General features: G+C 42.2%; 1 protein-coding gene across 6 annotated transcripts in view; it reads left to right on the top strand.

Annotated features, from left to right (window-relative positions):
• LOC124115509 overlaps positions 1 to 7989 on the top strand; it is a 49268-nt gene extending 41279 nt beyond the window's left edge. For all 6 annotated transcript variants that reach the window (XM_048398589.1, XM_048398585.1, XM_048398588.1 and 3 more), the window contains 3 exons: positions 45 to 359; positions 1711 to 1869; positions 3265 to 7989. In XM_048398589.1, coding sequence (XP_048254546.1) covers positions 45 to 359; positions 1711 to 1869; positions 3265 to 7094 — 4304 coding nt within the window. In that variant the 3' untranslated portion in view covers positions 7095 to 7989. The remainder of the gene's footprint in view (positions 1 to 44; positions 360 to 1710; positions 1870 to 3264) is intronic.
• Positions 7990 to 13096: the final 5107 nt, after the last annotated feature.

The raw sequence follows: 13096 nt of genomic DNA, 5'->3' as shown, positions 1-13096 counted from the left end.
CAAATGGCTTGATATCCAACTGTGACATGCTTGTTCCTTCGTAGATACTACGACATTAGCACAACACATTGTGGGATGTTGTCAACAACCACAGGCAGAAATAGCGTCAACACCACAGCAGGGGACACAACTCCAACCAGCTTCAGATGGTGATGTTGATCAGACAACAAGCCAGGCACAACTGTCCTCAACTACATCTTGTGTAGTTCCTAACACAACCAGTCTACAGGACCCGCCAACGGCAGCCCTGACACCAGCGTCCACATCATCCCTTCTACCCAGAATACCAGGATCTGTTGTATCAGAGATACAGTCGTCCGGGCTACCTGTGGTACCAGTGACTGGTGATTCTTCTGTAGGTGAGTGCAGATAAACATGGACATGACTAATTGCTCAAATATCTAATACCTATAACATGGTGTTTTCAAATGACTTTGCTTTTTTAAGCTAATAGGCTATGACAGTATTTCCTTAATTATTTTACAGGGATGGCATTAACCCTATACAACCACTATACAAGGTCTAGCTCTGCTCAATTGCAGGTTTTCCACTTTTGAGAACAACCGAAACAAGAAAGTCACCATTTACGAAAATAAGAAGAGGTTATCACGCGAGTGTGTTTGAGGATGGTAAATATTCTGCATTAGGGATATACATTGTATTTATCGAGCCTTGGCGAGCTAAATACATAGTGTTTATTCCTAATACAGGATATTGACCATCCACAAGCGTGATAACCTCTTTATCATATTATGTCATTCTTTAATTCTGTGCTTGAAAACTGCTTTCCCTGTCTCACAAGCATTATAGAAACATTGCGAGTTTTCCTGAAATGCGAGCATTAATATTTATTGAGTCACAGGGTAAGTGATGTGACAGTCGGACAGCGACAGAAGCCAATATAGTTCCAACTGAAATCTGTTCTTATACAGTGGCGAAGCAACATATACGCAAAACAACAATTGTTTTTACTTGCCTTTCGCGGCAATCCATCGGTCTGTCCGCTAGAGTAACTGCCCTTTGTCAAAGGGAAGCTACTCTAACCCTAGTCTATTAGACGTCACGCCCACGTTTAGACGTTGTTGACAGTCGGCCTATCCTGTCATAACGTTAAGAAGTACAGTCAGATGTACACACAGCGACAAAACGAAACAAGGTAACAATCCAAACATAGTTCGGCCAAATCCAACTATTTTAATTTGTGGAAAAGGTTTCAAGCTGCAGAGGCCTACAAGCACAGATATGGCTACTGATCCCGCTTGGCTAGGCCTAGTGCCCTCGCAAAGTTGTTTGGAAATTTATATCTCCAAAGTTACCAAAAGATGCCTTAGCTACGTTACAGTTAGACACTGATTTTCAGTATATTAGACTGATCTTTTGATAATGAGTGCAGTTATCCCTGTAGTTTATCCAGATGCCCAATGGTTAATTCTGACTCGATCGCCGAATGACAAGGGCGACGCCATGTTTGTCCCTACCTGACCTTTGATATTTGCATCTCTACTCACACATGACCCCAACGGATATCGTTTTTATCCGTTGGCTTTATCCTGCCGAGAAACCTACCCATTATATGATAAAACAACTTATATGCCGTAGCAGTTCGATGTCTGTTTATGACAGTTGTCAGTTTTCAGTATCATAAGAGATATCTAAGTTCAAATATGGAAAACAACCCTGAAGGCTTAGGTTATATGGTTTCTGTTACAGTCGCCCAGTACAACCTTATCGAAGTACGGCAGCAGTTTGGAGATGTGACAGTCCAGGGCGCCAAGAATCTGAACATTGGCGGAACGCAGAACATTGGTACACCTCAGACCAACCCAGAGGAAGAGGAGAAGCCACTGACTGCTGCACAGAAGATCAGGAGTAAGTTAGCTGCTCTACTTGTTCTCACAAGGATCGATCAGCTGAAGGCGTTTTCTAGTAAATGCTGACTGTAATAATCTTCATATTCGTTACAACTGTCACCTCGTGTACATAGTTTAAGTGTTCATGACTACAATTAACTTTGCGTTTTGTAAGCAAGTGATAAACCTAGTAAAGCCACTGAAGTATTATTTCTTGATCTCTGTTACATTTTACATAATGTTACATCACTACAGGACTATATACAAACTGTAGTGTGTCCATAGGATTTGTTCGTCTAAATCACTCAGATCAAATGTAAGGTCGTGTCTAGTGATACAACATACCCAGTAGATTTGATACAACATATATGGCAACTCCTAAGTACCTGGTGGATAAAATCAACAAATATATAAGAATCAGAATTTCTGTTTAGATTGGAAAAGTGAAAACAAGGTAATTTGGCCCAGACGTTTATCTTAGGCTTCAGGTATATTAGTGATCGGATATCAGTCAATGATCCTTTCACTGATTTAGCCACCTGAACTACAAATAAGGGAGACCAGTCAGACCGCCTGGGCTGTTTTTCGTATTTAGATCTATGAATGAAGATGCTGAGTGAAACAACACCTCTCCATAAGACTGTACGACAAGGGGAGTGACTTCAACTTTCAATAGTAAAATGTCTCTTTATGCCAAGCAGGATACTTACCCTCACCTACTTGCAAGGACCTGGTATCATCACTATTTGATAGTGATCATAAACAGGTGCTTATGATATTTAGACAGAATGATTCAGTGGACTGTTTCTTATGAATATCGAAATGGTTTTGTCACTTTAATTCTATACTTTGGTATTCTGGCTGCTTCGTTCATATGAACATTCTGTTATGATCCACAAGCACAGCAGGCACTATTCAAACATTACTTAAACTGTCTGTCTGTTCAGAACAAATAACTTGCAGACCAATATCGAAAAACATAGAAATGCTTTGAAAAGCAGTGTTTCAATTTAAACAATTTGAAGGTGGCACATTCGATTCAAGAGGTTTTGTGCAAACTATTGATTGTATATCGACAATATTCAACATTCACGGGATGTATTTAGTATTGTCCAACCTCTCAGTGAAATAATGTAATATGTTACTGATTTTTTTACAGTCCTTGTTGACAGAATTATATTTCATAGAAAATTTGTAAACATTGTAGTCACGATATGGATGAAGTTTTGTTAAAATGTTAACTCACTATCTCACTGACACATTTCAAAATAAGGGATCTCAGAGTCAAACTGTATGTGATTGATAACATTATTCCTTTAATCGAGGTCAAATTTAAATATGGCAGACTGTATACTTTTACACATATTTTTATATAGTTTTATATATATATATCAAATGTGCCTTGCTTTCACAGAAAGAACGGAATCTAGGATTCAGTCAATGACTAAAGACATGGTGGAGACAGAAGCCCTCCAGATAGTGACGGAGAAGCTGGACAGAGGAGCAACGTGGGTGACAATTAAAGGAAGGCCAGGAGAGGGGAAGTCTACAATAGCCTACATGGCCCTCAAAGATCAGCACACTCAGGGGAGACAAGTGTATCAGGTGGTGTCACCAGAAGAGTTCAATGAGGTCATAACGGCCAGCACAAACCCTGTCATTATGTTAGATGACATATTTGGTGATCTAGAATTTGATGTAGCAGAATGGGCCAAGTGGAGGCCAAGTCTACGACCTTTTGTGGATATGAAGGATACAGACAAAACCACTGAAAAAGACTCTATAGATAAATCCACTAAAAGCAAAAAAGAGAGAACAAAGGATGAGCAAACAATTCTAAAGAGAACAGCACCAAACAAAGGCAAAACGATCATTATCCTCATAGGCCGTGACTATGTGCTGAAATCCTCACTGGCAGACTTGGGAAGGGTGGCAGATTACATATCTAGTCCCCAGTATATGGTGGAAGTTTCCTCACAGAGAGACTCTAATGAACGAAGGAAGATATGGCATGTTCATGCCAAAACAAAAAACATAGACTTTGATGAGTCAACCGTGTCTCGGATATGTCAAACTGACTGTCCACACGGCTTTCCCCACGTGTGTAAAATGTTTGTCACAACATATGAAAAGGATCAGACTCAGCTTCCAGTAGATAAGTTTTTTCAAGCGCCTCTAGCATTCCTCAAACAGACCCTAGATAAATTCCTTAAAGATGAGATAAAGATTTCCCTGTTCAAGGCTATGATTAAAAGTGATGGAAAGATTAGTGGACAAGAGTTGGAAGAGGAGGATGCCCATGGATACAAATACATAACAGCTGCTGATGATTTAGTTGGATCTTACCTCAAGAAGGAAGATGACACATACATGTTTGACCATCCCTCTCTATATGACTGTGTCGCTTTAATTCTCAGTACAAAACAATCAAAGTTTGTCATCGATTTTTGTAGTTTGTCATTCATCCATCAGCGACTTCGTCTTAAAGCCTCCACAAGACCAGGGGAAAACGTTCCTGGTGAGACAGATCTTGTTGCAAACATCTCATGGAACTATGCTAAACATCTAGCAAGAAGATTTGCAACTGAAATTTCAAGGAGCAATTTGTTGCATGTCTTATCGCACCAGGCATGTTGTAATCCAGAGTTTATTGACTTGCTAATGGTCTGCCTGAAGACACAGTGTCACATGTCTGTTTCTGATATTCTCAAACTAGCTGATAACTCTTCAAAACAGACATTTTGTGAATTAATTTCTAGCAGCAAGTCACATCATCTCATCAAATTTATTATTGAGAAAGAACACAGAACATTCAGCCAGCGTGAACTGAGATACATTTTACTTGGGGTGTGCATGAATGCTGCTTGCAGTGTACTGACCTATATCAGTGAACACCATCAGCTTGAGATAGATGCTAGATATGTTTGGGGATGGAAAACACCGCTTATGTTAGCAGCAGAAACCAAAGACACTGTGTTCGTTAATCAAATTCTGGCCCTTAAGCCTAACCTGAATGCAAGAGACAATCACGGTCAAACTGTCCTTCAATACCTTTGCGCATATGGCCTTACATCAGCTGTGAAACATGCAATTAACATGGGCGTGGATGTTAATGAGCAGAATGTACCATTGTTTGGTCCTTACCCGCAAACCCCTCTATATCGTGCCATAACAAATGGTCATGTTGAGGTGGTGGGACTGCTGCTGCAAAAAGGATGTGATATAGATAAACAGAGAGGTCTTAAATGTGCATTGAAGAGCCAGAACACGCATATGACGCGTTTTCTTTTAGACAGAGGAGCACAGGTTGGTGGTGATGCTTTGCACACTGCTTGTCTGTTGAACAATTTGTCTATCATCAAGATGTTGTTTGAGGAGGGTGCTAAAGTTGACATGATTTCATCTGCAGGGGATACTCCTCTTCACGGTGCATGTGACCCTAATGTTGTCTCGTTTTTGTTGGAGAACGGAGCTAACGTGAATGTCATGAATAAAAGGGGTGAGACACCACTTCATGGAGCAGCAAGGAATGGATATACAGAGTGTGTTGATCTGTTACTGAAGGCTGGAGCTAATGTGAATGTACAGAATAATGCAGGTGACACACCACTTCATAACGCAGCAGCAGCAGCAGAAGGCTTGGGATCTGCAGGGTGTGTTAATGTGTTACTGAAGGCTGGAGCTAATGTGAATTTACAGAACAAAACAGGTGATACACCACTTCAAAAAGCAGCAGCAAGGAATAGATCTACAGAGTGTGTGGATGTGTTACTGAAGGCTGGAGCTTATGTGAATGTACAAAACAATATAGGTGTCACACCACTTCATACAGCAGCAGGAAAGGCATGGTATGGATTTATAGGGTGTGTTGATGCGTTACTGAAGGCTGGAGCTAATGTGAATGTACAGACCAAAACAGGGTACACACCACTTTATGCAGCAGCAGCAACGGCAGCAATAAATGGATCTACACAGTGTGTTGAGGTGTTACTGAAGGCTGGAGCTAATGTGAATGTACAGAACAATACAAGTGAAACACCACTTTATGCAGCAGCATGGTGTGGATATACAGCGTGTGTTGATGTGTTACTGAAGGCTGGAGCTGATGTGAATGTACAGAATAATACAGGTGACACACCACTTCATAAAGTAGTAGCAGTAGTAGCAACAAGGGGTGGATCTACAGAGTGTGTTGATGTGTTACTGAAGGCTGGAGCTAATGTGAATGTACAGAATAATACAGGTGACACACCACTTCATAAAGCAGTAGCAGTAGTAGCAGCAAGTGTTGGATCTACAGAGTGTGTTGATGTGTTACTGAAGGCTGGAGCAAATATGAATGTAAAGAATAATACAGGTGACACACCACTTCATAAAGCAGTAGCAGCAGGAGCAGCAGCATGGAATGGATCTATAGAGTGTGTTGATGTGTTACTGAAGGCTGGACCTGATGTGAATGTCCAGAATAATGCAGGTGACACACCACTTCATAAAGCAGCAGCAGCAACAAGGGATCGATCTGCAGAGTGTGTTGATGTGTTACTGAAGGCTGGAGCTGATACGAATGTACAGAATAATACAGGTGACACACCACTTCATACAGCAGCAGTGGCAGCAGCGAGATATGGATCTACAGGGAGTGTTGATGCGTTACTAAAGGCTGGAGCTTCTGTGAATGTACAGAACAATACAGGTGACACACCACTTCATAAAGCAGCATGGTATGGATCAACAGAGTGTGTTGGTGCGTTACTGAAGGCTGGAGCTATTGTGAATGCACAGAACAATACAGGTGACACACCACTTCATACAGCAGCAGCAGCAGCAGCAGCAGGGGATGGATCTACAGGGAGTATTGATGCGTTACTGAAGGCTGGAGCTTATGTGAATGTACAGAATAATACAGGGAACACACCACTTCATAAAGCAGCAGGAGCAGCAAGGTATGGATCTACTGGGAGTGTTGATGTGTTACTGAAGGCTGGAGCTTATGTGAATGTACAGAACAATACAGGTGACACACCACTTCATAAAGCAGCATGGCATGGGTCAACAGAGAGGGTTGGTGCGTTACTGAAGGCTGGAGCTAGTGTAAATGTACAGAACAATATAGGTGACACACCACTCCATGCAGCAGCAGCAGCAGAAGGGTGGAGATCTACAGAGTGTGTTAATGTGTTACTGACAGCTGGAGCTGATGTGAATGTACAGAACAATACAGGTGACACACCAGTATTTCATTGACCAGGTCATCCAAAACCTTATCAGAGATATGCCACTGTTATTAGAAATAAATGGTAATAATATATATAATCCCAGTGTCATTGCTGAGAGAAGGTTATGGATGTCGGACAGTTTGTGATATTAGCAAGCTCTTCTCCCTTAATCCTTTGTACCACTTCGTTACTGTTGGTGTGAGGGTTTTATGTCGTTGATGGATGTTTTTTTTGGGTTTAACACCGCACTCAGCAATATCCATGCTGTTTGATGGCTGTCTGTAAACATTATAGTGATTGACACATTATAGTGATTGACATCATGAGCATCGATCTTTGCAATGGGCGATCTTGTTCAATTCATCTTCCTTTCACTCACCCGGCTGGTGCACTGACTTGGACGGTCCAACCTTAAACTGACGGCGCATGTGGTACGAGCGGTACATTCCACGTCGCTTTGTTGATGGTTTGCAATCGGTACTGAAAGTGATTGCCTTTGATGTTTGAATATCACACTTTTAGAAATGAAGTAGATTTTCATTGTATATATACCCATATCTATGTTGTAGTATCGCCAATCACGCTACATCATATGCATGCATTTCAGTACAGTGGTAAGGCGATGGGGTACGCGAAATGTGAAGGTCTTATGAAACGTAAAGTTACAAGTTGCCTAAATGTTGTGAATTTCGACAGCAACACATGTAAGTATTTGTCAGGTATATAAGTGAGAGAAGTGTGAAATGTTTTCAAGAAATTGCAAAAGAAAATAGGCAGTGACAAATAATGGCATCAGCTAGATAGCACAATACAATGTTCAATATAAAACAAATGAAAATCACTTAAATCGATCTTGATATTTAAGGGTTAGTTAGGGCCAAAAAGAGTTTATAACTTGGACACATTTAAGATCCCCACGGTATCACCATATGTACAATTGCTGAGTAGAATGAGAGGAATGCAGGTTCTTGCCTTCCATTATATGCACATTCTCTGTCGGAATATAGATTGTTGCATGCATATGTAGCAACAATTTGATTTTGATTTTATATTTTTGATGCCTTTCCTATTCATCTGGAATTTTTTCAGTCATTCCTTATAAATATTGTTTCAACTTCAATAAACTTGATTTGTATATAAAAAACTTTGCCTTTGTTTTCATTAATGTTCCACTCCTGAAGTGAAGTTATCCTAATACTGTGATGTACCGCAGCTTTTCCTTTTAACCGTTACTACAGGACAGTGACAAAAGTTATTTCTCATTGGATGTTAATTGACTTTTTATAAAATTGATTTGCTTGAATAGTCCAGAATGGCTGATTAGATTTGTACTAGTTTAGTACATAAATTTGTCCGAAACAACTCGGTGTTGTATAAACAAAGTGGGTGGGGCTTAATAGCTGATTTACCGGTGAATTTTAGAAGTTGTCTTCCCATACAGATGGAGTTGAAATGAGGTTTAACGTCACGTGCAAGATTATTGCAGATATACAGCGACGCACATGCACGAGTGTGTAAGTGTTTGTATGGCTGCTTGTTCTAGTCTTGATTGATGCCGATTTATAGTGCTAGTTCACTGAGATACCATGCCGCAGTTTGACATTAATAACCCATTCAGACACAGTATACTGACTCCGAGCCGAGCAGTCCTTGTTTTAGCCCCTAAATGCCGAGCGCAAGACAGGGTAACAACAAGTATCGTCTATCGTCTTTTGGTATGATGCGGCCGGGGATCGAACCCCGGACCTTCCGCTCCCCGGGCGGACGCTCTACCATTAGGAGACGGAGGCAGTCATTTTCACCGCCTTTGATACTCGGTATTGTATAGATGGAGTGGGGCCCGAGGGGAGAAAGTGAATCCAAACTTGGAATCTATATAGACATATGCTTGACATCATAGCACAAATTCATTCATGTTTCCAAAATCTGCCTCGGAGTCTGTTTCCATCCCTGGTGACCGGCTCGAAAAGGTCTTTTTATGTCACAATTACCTGACAGATCGTCATCCCCATCGTATATACCCAAGCTCATCGTTAGACAATACATCCATGCTTCCAGGACTGGCCCTTCTGTTCATCTGTCCGGCACTCCCAAACGAGTTACATCCAGTGTGCTTTGACAATCATTGGATGATTGTAATACAGATAGAGCTCATTCTTAATTTCATCAGTCGTCTAAGGTGCTGCGATTCGCTGTGCAGTGTTGTGTCCCTTGGTAACTGCTAACGGCAGTGACGCTAATTGACCTCCCCTCTCACTGCCTCTCACTCACTTGATGATTCGACCAATATGTTTAGTGTAATCAGACAGGCACATGTACCCCTGCAAGCCAGTATTTGTTTTGCACGTGCAAGACGCTATTTGATTGTTTGTCATCGTACCCGATTGCGTCAATCACTATTCATAAAATCAATCACCGGATTGTCTGGACTATAGTGTTAATTGCGTCTTGTTTTGGGTGAGTGAGTGAGTTTGGTTTAACGCTGCTTTTGACGCATTTAAATTGTATAACGGCGTGTCATCTTGAGATGGTGATATAAGTGATGGAAATATTCGGCGTTTAACACTTTGGGGAACTAAAAGAGCATAGCTACGGTACTGACAAACCTAGAAACATAATCATGGTGAACGGGAGATTAGCTCAAAGCCACATGCAGCCATATTCCAGCCATACGGAGACACGCGTCAACCAAGTCAGTGAGCCTGACCACCCGATCCCGTTAGTCGCCTCTTATGTCAAACATGGGTTGCTGAAGACATATTCTTTTTGTTTTCCTGCCTTTACGGACCTGTGATGAATGGAAATAACTGATGTGAGCCCTCTGAGTATTTATGACAAATGCACAGACAGGTCGTTTTATAGACTGTGACATGTTGCAAACTCAACGGCGAATGATCGACACACGCTTGGAAAACACTTTGCCACCGATCGACAACCAGTCACCGATAAAGCGGCGGTCGATCACTGCCTCATCACTGATCAAACACAACTGGGGTTGCAAAGAGTCAACACCCTTGTGCACATGAAACGGATCACTGCATATTGGAAACCAATCTGCGATTAAAATAACACCGCTTGGGGACCTCTAGGCCACCAATGAAACCTCCGAGCAACCAAATAGGTCGCAGCCAGTCTTTTGTGCATGTTCAAAGGACTGGTTGCGACCGATTGGCTTTTGCGAGCGCTCTGAAACCTTTCAGAGATCCCCGAAACCTCATTGCGATCGTCAAATATTTTGGTCGCCAAGAGGTTGCATCGCGGTCGCATTGTCTGTGTGACTGAGGTTTCACTGTGGTTGAGTAAATGTTTCACCTGACAAAATAGGGAAACATATGGTATATGTCAAAATAGGGATTTTTTTCGACAGCAATTTTGTCACAGATGCGTCATATTTGGAAATATCCTCCACATGTCTACCGTAAGACGTTTGAGAAACATGTTAGTTTTGCAACACAGTGGTGGCAGTTTTGGTGTCCCGGCCCAAACATTTCCTTTGTATAAGGAGCTAACCTTCTACATAAACATCAAGGGACAATCCATTGGTCATCCACAGCAACAGAAACGCAACAATATTTAGAGAATTCATTATTTAATGAGGAACAATAGATGAAATACATTGTTGTCTACATATTGATATTCAATCTAATAGATTGGATCGTTAACACATATATACTGACCCGCAAAAGAATTGTCACCAGGGATAGATATATGAGAAACCTTATTTGTCCAAACACTGTAAATAGAGAATCTCACCAGAGTGTCTTTTGATATCAAATATATCAACACGAGTTGATAAAAGTAGGAAAACTCCGAGGCTTGCAGAGGATCTTTTCCACTTTTATCAACGAGTGTTGATATATTTGATATCAAAAGACACGAGGGTGAGATTAAATTTATCATCCAACATCATTCTTCCAACTTCAGTTTGTAGAAAGTAATAAGCAGTGTCTTTAGTGTAAAAAGAACTGCCAAAAGCTTCAGTAGCAGAGCCATTAGTGATGTCATTTGATTGTGACGTCATGGTAACCAATGACGTCACAATGGCCTGCAAATCATTGTGATGCAATATCATTGCAGCGATATCTAGTGTAGATATCGCTTGATCTCTCCCAAGCGATATCACCTGTGGGAGCCAGTTATGAATGATAAACATACTTTGAGACATATTAATGTGAGACAAAATGTTCTTAAAGTGAAACACAACACTAGTTTATGAGAAAAAGACATCAGAAGTCAGTATCTCGTGTGTCCGCCATGTGCATTGATGACTGCCGTGCAACGTCGATACATGAAATGGATGAGGCGGTTGATGAAGGCCATAGGCACTTTAGCCCACACTCTGAGGAACGCCCGACACAGTTCAGCGGCAGTTGTCGGCCTTTGTCGGACGTCATTCAGCCGTCTTTGAATCTCGTCCCACAGGAGCTCAATGGGATTTCAATCGGGACTGAGGGTAGGCCTGTCCATGGTTCTGAAGCCATTCTGCTGGAGGAAGTCTCTTGTTGCTCTTGCAGTGTGGGCACGGCCGTTATCATGCTTAAACTCGGCGACATGCCAAATGAGGTATGGCGTGTGATCGCAAGACTTGACCAATGTACCGAGTTGCTGTGACGTCATTGCCTCTTCCTGGACCGATGGTCTGGACGACCACAGGGCCAACCCTCTGTGCAAGACCAATTCCACCCCACAGCATGATGCTCGGACCATCCCACGAGTCTCTCTCAACAATTCAAGCATCCGAATAACGTTTCCCATGGCGTCGCCAGACTCTCCATGCCATCTGCTGTCGAGATAAAGTATCGGCTCTCGTCTGAAGAGAGGACTTTTCTCCACTGCTGTTGGCGCAAATGCTGGTGCTCTGTTGCCCACTGAAGACGGTCCCGGCGATGACGTGGTGTCAGAATGGGTCCTCGTTGTGGCCTGTGACAGTGGGGGTGTCTGCTTGTCAATCGTCGACGCACGGTGTCTGCACTTATGTGTCGCTTGTGTGTCCCCATGGTTTGTCGAGCAGTTTCCGCAACAGTAACAAAGCGATCTTGAAGATGCTGTCGCACAATCTGACGATCATGTCGTCGGGTGCTGACCCTTGGTCTTCCACTACGTGGTCGATTATCTGTGGTGTTGGTGGTCTGGTACCGTTGCTGGAGCTGGTCCTCACGTGGCCTTGAAATGCATTGGCTACTTACCGGGCGGTTTGTCCAGCTTGCAATCGTCCAAGGGCATGGTGTCGCTGATTTCTTTTCAATCTTGGCATGTGGTAGCAATTCAATAACGAATGAATGTTCTCTGATCTGGGTGGATTTTTACAGAGCCAAAAATGGGGGAACGCATGTACATTTCAATTTGCACGGAACTCACGTGAATCGGGTTACCGTTGCCGTGATGCGTTTAGGTGATCGGTTTTATTGTATTCTGCTTTGTTTTTTCATTTCATTTTCCAAAAAAGGTAATGTCAAATTTTAGAAACTTGGACAAAAATTACCCAGATATTTAAATGTCAACTTTTCATGCAATGTTACAAGGGGTGACGCTTCTTTTGCGGTTCAGTATATATGCTGTGGTATGAAAGGACATAACAAAATACAAACAGATAAACACGGAATCAGCGAGACGCCAGAGTGAGTGAGTGAGTTTGGTTTAATACCACTTTTAACAATATTCCAGTTATATTACGGCGTGTCAGCTTAATGTGGGAGGAAAGCCCGATGTGATGCAGGTCTAAGACGTTTACCACTTCGGTGAAACCCACGAGCACGGGTATGGTGTTGACAAACCTAGAAACATAATCAGGGTGAACCGGGATTCGAACCCACAATCATAGGTTTCTGGCGTGTCCAGGGGACGCAACTCTGCACTGCGAATCGCGGCGCCCTTGACGACTGGGCCACCCGTGCCCCGCGGGACGTTAGCGAGAACACAGCTCCCAAGCCATGTGAAATGGCTAACAAATTTGTTTATAGATAATAGTGGTGTAACACATATTGATATTGATGAAATATTGTTATTATTGACTTGTTAACGAGTGCTTGA

Source organism: Haliotis rufescens, unplaced genomic scaffold (genome assembly GCF_023055435.1).
Source record: "Haliotis rufescens isolate VD_foot unplaced genomic scaffold, xgHalRufe1.0.p SCAF_18, whole genome shotgun sequence".
Lineage (NCBI taxonomy): Eukaryota > Metazoa > Mollusca > Gastropoda > Lepetellida > Haliotidae > Haliotis > Haliotis rufescens.
This window is presented reverse-complemented; position numbering and strand designations above follow the sequence as displayed.